Source organism: Ctenocephalides felis, unplaced genomic scaffold (assembly GCF_003426905.1).
Source record: "Ctenocephalides felis isolate EL2017-DRISC unplaced genomic scaffold, ASM342690v1 CF-g0.4_SCAFFOLD_01170, whole genome shotgun sequence".
NCBI classification, from domain to species: Eukaryota; Metazoa; Arthropoda; class Insecta; order Siphonaptera; family Pulicidae; genus Ctenocephalides; species Ctenocephalides felis.
In genome coordinates, this window is record NW_020537324.1 from 54,483,341 (window position 1) to 54,495,816 (window position 12,476).

General features: G+C 30.0%; 2 protein-coding genes across 2 annotated transcripts in view; both read left to right on the forward strand.

Moving 5' to 3' along the window:
* Positions 1–6,996: 6,996 nt before the first annotated feature.
* LOC113366318 (DPH3 homolog) lies at positions 6,997–8,685 on the forward strand. The gene is made up of 3 exons (XM_026607908.1): positions 6,997–7,169; positions 7,250–7,324; positions 8,500–8,685. The coding sequence occupies exons 1-3, from the start codon at positions 7,062–7,064 to the stop codon at positions 8,572–8,574; spliced, it is 258 nt and encodes an 85-aa protein (XP_026463693.1). The 5' UTR covers positions 6,997–7,061; the 3' UTR covers positions 8,575–8,685.
* LOC113367402 (bifunctional polynucleotide phosphatase/kinase-like) overlaps positions 8,637–12,476 on the forward strand; it is a 9,210-nt gene continuing 5,370 nt past the window's right edge. The window contains exons 1-2 of the mRNA XM_026609013.1: positions 8,637–8,816; positions 9,339–9,480. Coding sequence (XP_026464798.1) covers positions 8,637–8,816; positions 9,339–9,480 — 322 coding nt within the window. The remainder of the gene's footprint in view (positions 8,817–9,338; positions 9,481–12,476) is intronic.

A 12,476-nucleotide genomic window follows, 5' to 3' on the forward strand; every position in this document is an offset into this window, starting at 1 on the left:
CAACATTATCACGAAACCGAATCGTGTTTCCTACATGGAGCTTAAGTGTAGCGTCGCTCATTAAAAATCGACGCCGCGCGGACCGCGATCTCTGAATGCTAAACATCACCGCTAAGCGGCTTACCGGAGAGCATTCCACCCATCGGAGTCGTCTCTAGATCATAATAATATAATTCAGCACGTTTTTGCTCTTCTTTGAAAAGTATGCACACGCGCCGCTGTTCAAAGCGGAAATGCGAAAAAATATATTGTACTACAGCGAAAAGAGATCATTCTTTATTTTGCGTTTTTACATATGTCTACATGCAAATAGGGTACACGTGCATATTCGCCGAGCTAATTGTGAGGTTTTGGTTAATAAAAACGGAGTTGGCTTTACGCAGATTAAGCAGATTGCATGTAAAATATGTGTGCGTTTTGTTTTAATACATAAGTAGCAAATTAATGCTTGATAGACGTAGAAATGTGTAATAAATTCGAATGCTTCAATGATCATTTACGAATGTCTATATTATTCCCCAATCCACTTTATTGTATTTATGGTATTTGTTACAATTAAGGTAGAGCGGCGCTAGTTGAGCATAGGGGCAAGTTGAGCAATCGAAATATCTCGAAAACTTTTCACTGTCCGTTTAGGCATCATATGGCAGAAAGATAGAGGTTTGGTAGAAATAAACATCCCGTGATCGCTAGTGGCCGCTGGACAAATGAGTGAGGCTCACGGGCGTTTTGTTTATTTTGAGACCAAAAAGTAAAAAAAGTAATTCATCACGAGTTTTCGTCTGGTTTAGTCATATGTCATTTATTTTTAATCAGGTAAATATTATTCTTCCATATAATTATAGTACTTTTAATATGCACAGAGGTTCTGGATATAATTCTTACGATTGTTTTTATAAACTCACTATTATTTTGAAATTCCGAGTTGGGGTTAGTTGAGCATAGTTGCTAAACTTGTTCTGTCACTAAGACAATTACCATTAACTTCCAGAAATTAATTATTATTTTAAAGATTTAGGCTAAGTCTATGAGTAATGATATAAAGAAATAATGATTTTAAACAAAAATACTGAATACAATGGTAAAATAATTTCTAAGTTAATTAATCGTTAATTATTCAAAGCAAATTACTATAATTTTTGTTTTCTCTGTCAATAAAGACTATAAATATAGAACTCGTTATTAAAAACTGATTTTATTTCATCACTGATCGAACCTATGATTTCATTATACTTTCTTAGTGCTCAACTTGCCCCATCTATGGGGTACATTGAGCATACTTGACTTTTTGCATTTAAACAGCTGTAGCCTTTAAATTTTACTTACAGTAGAACCTCGATTATCCGGACTAATTGTTGTCGATAGGCATCCGGTTAATCGAAAATCCGGATAATCCAAATTATGAAGAATAATGTTTTATTTATCAAAAATAACAAATACATACATAGATATCAACAAAAATCAATCCACTACTTGCCACAAACCATTCATCGTCGCCTAATTTTTCATTTAACTGTAATGCCTTTTCACAGATATCGGTTGTCCTGTTGATCGTTTTTGTAAAAACCAACAATATAAAGCATCTTCTAAAAGTTAATTTTTCGGTCTCTTCATCATTTTCCGATTTTCACTCCCCTCTTCACTATCTAACTTGCAAGTGTACGACAAAATTGAATCGGCATTTTTTTTAATATCGCTTATAGTGGATGTACCTACACCATACCTATCAGCTAACTTACGGCCGGTTTGCCTTTTTTAAAGATTCTATAATAATTATTTTATATTTAAGGGATAACATTGGCATGTTTAAAAATGCCGCGCGAGACATCTAAACAGCGGCGCGGGCGGGCGGGCGGACGGTATATGCAAGTTCCGACGCGATTAAGTCCGGATATCGCGAATTCGTATAACCGAGGTCCGGATAATCGAGGTTCTACTGTATTACCAAAAAATAGTATTAACACTTTTGTTAAGCGATAAACAACAAATCCATTAAGCCGTATAGCAATTTATTGAGACTTTTCATCGAGGAGCTATATCCGTTTGAGTAAAAATTTGCTCAACTAGCCCCGCTATACCCTACGTGTATGATATCGGGTATAAAGTCGATATTTGTGAATCCCATCTTACAATTTGATTAAAACATCACAATAGTTTTATAACCTAACTTCAATTTAACAATATCTCAATCTCAATGAGCAATAGTGCCAAACAGATAAAACGTATATTAAAACTAGTTGGAAGTGGCATTTTAGACAAAAGACAAAGTTGCATGAACTTCTCGAAATGTTTAATAATTGACTCAATCGACCAAAATTTAGATTAACATGTATAGATAAATTATTAAATTTAAACATTATCATTTCCATTTGATATTTCTCTAACACATTTATTATAATTTAATTATAGTAATTATAGTGCGAAACACGTGCTCGTATATCCTAAAATTCTACCTTATTTTTCCAAATTATGGCTTGGTCGATTTTTTTGCAAACCTAATCGCGTCTCATCCTAATCGAATTCATTCCAATAGTTTTCAAATTTGTGCAATTCAAATTTTGACTTATCACATCACAAAAATACTTTTTACACAAATTCATATATTTTTTCATACTTTGATGAATTTTTAAAATTAAACTATTGTCGCAGGGCCGTAATATTTTAGTATGTTATTTTAGGACTATGATAACTGTGAACAAAAAAGTTTCATCGCATAGTTACTATATAACATCTTTCGAATAGTTTTTGAAGTTTTAATATCAATTCAGAATTTTGAGAAATGCTAATACTTATCGAGTTACATCAAATGGCTTACATCGAAATTTTTGAAATCGGTTAAGCCGTTTTTGAGAAAACGTAGACGAAAGGTCAAAAATCGGCTGACACACAAATCCATACATACACACACATATACTTTTTCCAAATTTGTTCTCATTCGATTCAGAACGGCTTGAGACGTCGAGAAAACATAAAAGAGAAGTTTGTTTTCATCAAAAAATCCGAATCGCTAATTTTATGTTTTTTCGACGTTTCAAGCCATTCTGAAGCGAATGAGACCAAATTTGGAAAAAGTATGTGTGCGTGTGTGCGTGTATGTGAACAGATTTTTTGCCGTAGATCGACGTTTTCTCGAAAACGGCTGGACCGATTTCAAAAATTTAAAAGCCATTCGATGTATCTCGATGAGGACTATTGTTTGTCAGTTGTGCGACGATCGGTTTCTTCATAAATCGCAGAAAAGTGAAAAATACTCCGAGTTAACGTGTTCGTTCGTTCGTTTCCAATGATGTGTAATAAATCCACTCGGAATACTTATAATCACTCATAAATCAATTTATTTTTTATTGATTAAGTCGATCATTTACACATTTCGGGAAGTTCATGTAACTTGCCTCAAGGCAAAATACCAACTAGTTTTACATTTGGATCCCACGATATACCTCGAAATGATAATTACTTAAAATTTTTAACTTCCCGAAGGAGAAGTTTATGTTTTCATCAAAAAAATCCGACTCGCTAATTTTGTTTTCTCGGCGTTTCCAGCCATTCTGAATCGAATGAGACCAAATTTGGAAAAAGTATGTGTGTGTATGTATGTATGTGTGAACAGATTTTTTTCACAATTAATGTTGTCATAAGAACAACCTCATCATTTCGACAACGGTTTCTAATTGTAAGTATATTTTAATGGCATATTTCCAAGGGTATATTGCAGGATTTCAGATACGATCTTGTTCAAAAATTGCATAGAGATAATTGGTATATGGTAGAATCGTTAAAGCATTATTAGGATGTAGTGTATATCGCCTATAAAAAATTTAAGGGGTGAACTTTATGTTACGCCTCTGTGCACGTGCCAAACACGTGATAACAATTGCACAAAAACGTATCACAATATAATATCTAACATTTTTTTTTGCATTAAGCATTATTAATTTATAAAATACGATTTATCGCTTCAGCAGTGGCAGAAACGTTCTATGTTTTGTAGTTATATTTGTTTTTGTAAAATAACTAATCTTTATTACTCGAATTTTTATTTTGAAATAAACCTACATTTGGAATAGAACATTATAGTATATCGTAATGGAATTAACGATTTAAAATTTGTCATTATGCTTATGAGCTATATGATATAACATATTTACTCGCCGACATTTATTAACTTTGTTTATTCACATAAATGTACTTTTCAACTTCCCGTAGAGTAAGTTATATTTATAATATATGATCTCAATGAAAGTTTTTGCATATTTTTACGTTTCAAGACCTAAACATTTTGGCATATCATAGCGAAAGAAATGCGTTAAGGCATTCCAGGTTATTTTGTTTTTTATAAATCAGGACTCCGACTAGTTTAAAATTGTAGCACAACAACTAACACTATTTTATACTAAAACAAAGATTCCTATATCGAATGTCTTGAATGAAATTTGTTCTACCAAATTAACTGTCCACACTGCAAAAATCAATTAGCCAAAACTTGGTTTGTAAAACGACTTCAACTCAAAAACAATTTTAAAAATCCTAAACAATTTAAAACCATGCTAACGAACCACATCAAAATGTAGAATTTTTACCCGAGCATACTCCATTTTGAGGAAAATTTATTGCAATAAATAAAATGACCTCAGTCTGATGTGCGAATCCAATATCTGTTATCTGGACAGTATTTCCAGATTGCTTCCAAGGCAATGAAAAACGTGCAAATACCCCAATCAAAATTAGTTTCATACCATGTTGGAATCTTGGTGATTTTTTTTAATCTTTTATTCATTAAGTCACCAGCTAGTTCATATATATTACAACATTATTTGTGAAAATTGAAATAAAAATTTAGTTTTTAACTTCCCGTAGGGTAAGTTATAGTAATCGCAAAAACTCCAAAATGAAAATTTTGATGTATCTTTACGTTTTAGGACCTTCTGAACATTTTGGCATACATAGAAAAAAATAATTGGATAAAAAAATTTGTCCACGATTTTGGGCGCACGGATCAACCAATTTGATCCGTGAATATTCGATGTCTTGATGAGGAAATGTGCTGATTAGTTTTTGAGGAAGGCGGGTCCAGCGGCTTGGGAGTTATGGAGCAAAAAGTGCTAAAAATGTAAGTTTTCAAGAGAACGGATCAACCGATTTAAATTATTCAAAAAACATTTGATTCATATTGACGAGGTGGTGCGCTGGTTAGTGCTTGAAAACACAGATTCAGCCGTTTCGGAGATACGGAGAAAAAGGGCTAAAATTTCAGTTTTTGAGAAAGCGCAGCATCTGACTCGAATGAAACAAAAACATTTTGTTTGTTTGAAGAAACTATTAGTTTTTTGGAAAAACAAAAAAAAATAATTTAGAAATTTAAAAAAAAAAAAAAAAATCAAATATAGTATTTCAATTATAACTCACTATATAAATAATTTTAACTTTGCGTTTCAGTATACATAATTCTTATGTTAGAAAAATAAAATAAGATTCTTTAGATCGAACTCCGCTTATTATTATTTTTTTTTTGCTCTTCTTGTAAACATATTTATAATATACGTTGTCATAAAATGTATAATGTATAAACTCTATATTTTCTAGTCTATAAAATACGAATAATGAAAGTTGCAATATTTAAATAACATATATAATGACTTATTGGAAAACATGTAAAAATTTTCGACTACTTCATTAAGGTACGGAAAGTTCCTGCAATGGTACGCTTATTAAAACAAAATCTGGTCTAGTTTTTGCAAAGAATAAAGATGACTGGCAAATAGCCTTTAAACAAATACCAAAACATTTGAAGGAATTGGAAACACAAGGATACAAGCTTGTTATATTTACTAACCAAGCAGGCATTGGTAAAGGAAAAACTGACCCCAAAGAATTTAAGGGCAAGGTTGAAGCAATTTTAAATAAGTTAAATATTCCAATGCAAGTTTTTATTTCAACCACAAAAGAAATTTATAGAAAACCACTTACTGGTATGTGGAAAAAGCTGACAGAACAGAAAAGTTGTGGAGTTTCTGTATCCAAAGCAGATTGTTTTTATTGTGGTGATGCAGCTGGTAGACCAGATATATGGGCACTTGGCAAAAAGAAAGACTTTTCTGCTGCAGATAGATTAATGGCAAAAAATCTGGGAATTTCATTTTACACACCTCAAGAACACTTTGAAAAAGCAAAAGTAGTACAGTGGAATAAACCAGGATTTGATCCTCCTTCCTTAAAAAATTTGAATATTTCTAGATTTGACCCACCTAATGCAAAACTAATTCAAAGTGAACAAGAGGTTATTGTTTTAGTGGGTTGTCCAGGGTCCGGAAAATCTTTCATCAGCAAAGAACTTGTATAACCTGGATATGTTCATGTAAATCGTGATACATTGGGTAGTTGGCAAAAATGTGTTGCAGCAATGAACAATGCTTTGCAGAATGGCAAAAGTGTGGTTGTGGATAATACAAATGCAGATAAAGAATCTCGCAACCGCTACATTGTTGGGGCTGGAAAAGTAAAAGTTCGTTGCGGTGTGATCATTGCAGACATAATAATATATTCAGAGAACTAACGGATAAAACACATGAGGAAATTAAAGATATGATACTTTTTTCTTATAGAAAAAATTTTGTTGAACCAACATTAAGTGAAGGTTTTGCAGAAATATTTAAGATAAATTTTATTCCACAATTTGATAATAAAGAACATGAAGAACTGTATTATATGTATTTATTGGAGAAATAAAATTGTAGAAATGTGCTTTAAGGCGCGATGCCATCACCACTAGTAGTTTTCATAGATAAACAAGGTATGAATTCATCATATTCTAATATTGTCTAGGCAATGTGTCTAATTAAAAAATATTCATGTAATATAATAGTTGACCTGTGTTGCCTGGCAAATACAAATTTACCGCCAATACTGTCGGATGCGGAAAACGATGCCGTGTGCAAGCATGCGCGTATGACGTTGACAGCCAAGTGACAGCTAGCTTTGACATCTTCGTCAATCCGCATTAAATTAACCTCACTTTATACAAATGTGCTCATGTGAATCTGGAATAAATAAATTAATAAAATATGCCTGTATATCACGATGAAATAGAAATTGAAGATTTCGAATTCGACGAAGAAGACAATACTTACTATTACCCATGTCCTTGTGGAGATAGTTTTCAAGTTACTAAGGTATTTTAGCGGCATGTGATTTTCACTTATTTCCTCTAAAATGAATTTACTTAATATTTCATACAGTAAAATTACTTTAGGAAGAATTACAATCAGGTGTGGAAATCGCCACTTGCCCCAGCTGTTCCTTGGTTATCAAAATAATCTACGACATTGTAAGTATACATATTATTTATTTATTTACTCAATGCACATGGCAACTATGCAATATAATTGCATTTTTATAAATTGCAAACTAAGAAATAAAAACTAAAGAAAACAGATGAGAAAATTTTAAATTCATAAACAGCTTTTAAAATATATACACAACACTTAATATAAACTACAAATATGCAACGATAAATAGACACTACTATATGAAACTCTTAATAACTTTAATTGTTTGTTATGATAGTCATTTGAGGATAAATTTTTTTTACTTTTAATATTTGTTACTGACAGTCTAAATACATGAATCTGAGATATTATATCATATATAATAAATCTTTAACATATATAATATTCTGATCATTGGAGCTATAATTTGACTTCGATTAACTAAGAGGTCTTTTTAATTAAAATTTGACTTTTATTTTGTTAGAACTGTATTAAATTGCCTTTATTATATATATATATATATATATATATATATATATATATATATATATATGTCTACTTATTTGCTTCTTTTGTAAAAATTGCTTGATGTGTACTATTATTTTCTAACTCAAGTTAATTTAAGATATGATTATTATGATACTTTTGTCTATTTTATTTGCCAGTGAATCCTTTTTATATTATTATAATACCAATTTGTACACAGTTGCTTTGGTTAATTCGATCTTTAGCATTGCATTAATTGCTTTTGGTTTTTTATGATGATCGTGGCTCATAAAGCTTTTCATTATTGATTGTTTGCATTACATTTTCTTTAATAAATATACAATGTATCTTTAGTATTATTAAGGAACTGGGTTGCTAGTTATCTTGCGTTTGCGAGCCAATGATTTACTAAAGATTGTCAATTTTTCTTTAAAATCAGATAAACTAAAATCATTATAAACAGAAGTGTTTTTCGATTATATAATTATATTTTTGAAATTCAGTGATTGTTATGACTCATTGTCAGCCATAGAAAATATATAAAATAAGTTATTCTAAGAAATAAATTTACTTAAAGTTATCTTCTAAAATTTTAAATACTGTATATAATCATTTATATATAATATATCAATATTCATATTACTATTACCCAAATAATCATTCATATTAATATATAATCACATACATATCTCAGTATTTATATTAAATAAATATTAGTATGAATTGAATAGTTTTTTTTTGTTTTTAGGACAACTTCAAAAAAGAATTAGAAGAAGAAATTGAACCTTCTAGAAATACTTCAAAGACCATTGAATCAAATTAGCACCGAATGAAAATATTTATTTTTTTACTTATATAATATATTTTTATAAATTTTGAAGAATTATGGCAGGCCGAGGTAGAGGTAGAGGTAGGGGTGGCCCTGGTAGCAGCATGAGTTTTACATCTGATCAATTAAACGCAATGGGTTTAAGTGGACCTGCTTTAAGAGCAGAATTAAACCAAGCCATTATTGGACCTCCATTAACTTTTCCACCATTGATGAATAAAGCTCCTCCTGTCACAGTATGTCAATCAACTATATATTTAACTATTATTATTATTAACTATACATCAACTATATATTTAATATTAAAGTTATGTAAACAGAGATTCAAATAATATGTAGATTGTTTCTCAAATCTTTCTCAAGGTTGATTATAAATTGAAAAGTTTGTATGAATATTAAATTCATTGTTTCATATAAGCATATTCGTTGTATATATCATTTTCAGATATTTCATGCGTAATTGTAATTTTATTACCAGGATTGGTTTGCAAAGATTAAATTTGAGCCTATACATTTCGAAAACGCGGGTCAAAAGTTCTAAATTCGGGACAATTGTTGCTCTTAAAAAAAACTGATATAGTAGGTTAAAAACCTGCTTTACCCAGATCACCTTACTGTTGCTTCATATTTTTACTTTTAAAGACAAATGCACTCTTTTATGAAATTAACTATCTGTTTGGTTATGTCAATATGTTATAAAAGACATGTATTAAATAATTTGTTATACATTGGTCAAATTAATTGTTTGACTATTACAGATTAGTCCCTTAGAAGAATATATATTGATGTTAAAAAGAGAATTGAATGAATATTACAAAGAGAATGCTATCATGCCTAAGAGTAAAACTGTAGAGAAGTCCATTGTTCAGCCTTATGGTAATCGATATGCTGTGAGTATATGTAATTTATTTGTCGGAAATCAGTTGAATAACTTCATTGCTTCTAGGAAATTCTAAACAAAACACAAGAATGTACATTTGTTTGGAAACATTTGCCATTAGAACTGAAACCAGGAGGAATTAAGAATAGGCAAAATATAAAATTAAGTACAAAGAAAACAAAGACAATTGACATTAACTCTAGGTGAGTTTTTTCAAGCTATCCATATTTATAATATTGTAGCATTGTATAATTGATATAATGTCGTCTTATAAGGTTATATGCCTATTTGATGAATTTGTAATATGTCTCCATAGGAGGTTTTAAATTGAATACGGTAGAAAAAATAAATCCATCAACATTTGCTCTAAATAGTATAAATGCAAAAAATATGCTTGCAGAATATATGCAATGAACTCACTTATATGTAAAAATGTGATTATCAAAAAACGTATTTACGTTTATGAAAGAAAATATGTTCATTAAATATAATAGATTAATTTCCAATCTAACTTCCATATATCATGCACCCAAGCAAGTCGGGTTAATTGACCCATTATTATGTAGAAATAGGTATACGAAAAGCGGCGGTACGATTAGTGTTATGAAGCTGATTTCCTAATTGGCTTTAGTTTTTTTCTACTTAATGTTATTCGTCTAATCAACACACTCATAATATATACAGGTAACCCCCGCATAACGCGGTAGTTAAGTTCCAAATTATGAATCCGTGTTATACGGAACAAAGAACTAGTACAAAAAGAGGGGTTACGTTCCAAGAATTCAAAAAAAACAAGCTACAAATCATGATTTATAATAAATATTGTTATATTTATTGATTTTATAAGGAGTAATGTACATTACATGAATATGTTTTTTTTTCGTCATAATTAATAAGTAAGTGCTATCCAACACGCTCCTTTTTTCGCAAGATATCTCCATCATCCAATCAGTTTTCTATACCTTAGATCCGTGCATTATTTTTTGCAAAAAAATATATTTGTGATTATTGGCTTAGATATTTATATATAAGCAAGAAGATATTTATATATTTACCACATACAAAGTTATCTTTATTTAAATTTATGATCATTTTATTTAAAGGATCTTTGTCTAATTGACTAATTGTTTAGATAAGCCTAAAATTTCTATAGAACTATTTTTGCACTAGTTTCATCACATTTATTGAGCTATTGTACTGTGATTTTACTAATTTAGATTAAATAAAGTTTGATTTGTATAGGTTTTACTATATTTTTTATTTTATGAGAGATTTGCTCAATTGTGAAACCGTGTGTTAGAGCGAACCATGCTTCAAAAGTACCGTATTATAAGGAGGATAGTGTCAAATTTAAACCGTGTTAGAGCGAATCCGTGTTATAGAAGTATCGTATATGCGTGTATATCTATATATATATATATATATATATATATATATATATATATATATATATGGCTTATCATATCCGAAGCCAGATCGGTTAGGATTTGATTCCGCTTCATAGAGTAGTTATATCCACTTAACAACCCCACGACTCTGACAACTTTGAAACGTTTAACTTGACACAAATGTGTTCTATAATGTTTTATTAACATATCTAAGGATTTATTAAAACTTTAGAAATCGTTTACAAATAGTTCAAACATTTTAGATCATTTTTTAGAATAATTACTGTTTTATGCATACAAATATCAAATTGATGGGTAACCTGGGAATCAAAATCATTTTTATAATTATTTTTGAAGAGAAAATATAGAATTCTTTGAATATGTTTATATTTATATGTAAATAATGCAGTGAACCTTATGCATGAAATAAGAACAAATCTGTTGTATAATATTTTTCACAAAATAATACCTCACATTATTTTATTTTCCTCTCCGAGAATTAATTATACATTTAGGTTACTATTATATTAGCATACTATTACTTTTACACAATAAAATACCATGAAATCATAATTTTGTAAAAGTTATAATAGTAAATATTTTATAGCTGGGGTTGTGTATACCATTGAAAAGAGGTCATTTACGGACAAGCTTATTATATACAGAATATAGAATACAAAATAGCATATTTTTGAGACATTATATACCTAAAAAGTCCTAAAACTGGCTGTGAGGCGAGAAAAACACCGCATCTTTCGACCCAAATCTTTGTATTAGTAAAAAATCTCAAGCAAATATCTGCACCAGTTTAGGGAAGTCGGATATGACAAATCCTATGATACAACTCCGCTGGGAGTGAGTTACCAATCTCTCTCTCTCTCTCTCTCTCTATATCTATATATATATATATATATATATATATATATATATATATTATATATCGTAATATATATATTATATCGTATATATATCTCTCTCTATTCAAAATAGTAATTCAGTGATGTATTAATGAAAAGTTCAGTAATAATATATTAGGAACTTTGAATCTCGAAATGTGCCAATTCAATTTCATGCATGCTAATTGCTTGCTTATGGCGTTTCAATTTAATCGTTGACCGCCGAAATTTGTAAATTTTTGGGTGTTCGTTGTGTACACGTGTGCCTTATAATTTTCAGATAGTTTCAAAATTATTCGTCGTTGTCGCCCAAAATTCTAAACTTTCGGGTATTCAAGAACTATTTGAAAAAATCAGTTGGAAATCGTGCTAGTTAGTTTTTGCTAAAATTGTCTGGTCACTTCATTGTTATTGTTGATTTTTCCGCGGTGTTAATGAAACTTTCCATATTTGTTATTTTAAACTAGTTGGTATTGGTATTTTGCCTTGAGGCAAGTTACACGAACTTCCCTATATGTGTAAATAATCGACTTAATCAATAAAAAATAAATTAATTTGTGAGTGGTTAAAAGTATTCTAGTGGATTTATTACACATTATTGAAAACGACGCGTTAACTCGAAGTATTTTGTAAAAGCAAATATCAAAATCAATAATTTTTATGTTTGAACCAGTTTCCGTAGGACTTCAATGGTTTGGTATGCTCATTAAGACCAAGTACTCTACAGTTATT

Coding starts and splice junctions, on each gene's coding strand:
- LOC113366318 (XM_026607908.1), top strand. CDS start 7,062: ATGCCTGTATATCACGATGAAATAGAAATTGAAGATTTCGAATTCGAC. Junction 7,170..7,249: donor ATAGTTTTCAAGTTACTAAG/GTATTTTAGCGG, acceptor AAATTACTTTAG/GAAGAATTACAATCAGGTGT. Junction 7,325..8,499: donor TCAAAATAATCTACGACATT/GTAAGTATACAT, acceptor TTTTGTTTTTAG/GACAACTTCAAAAAAGAATT.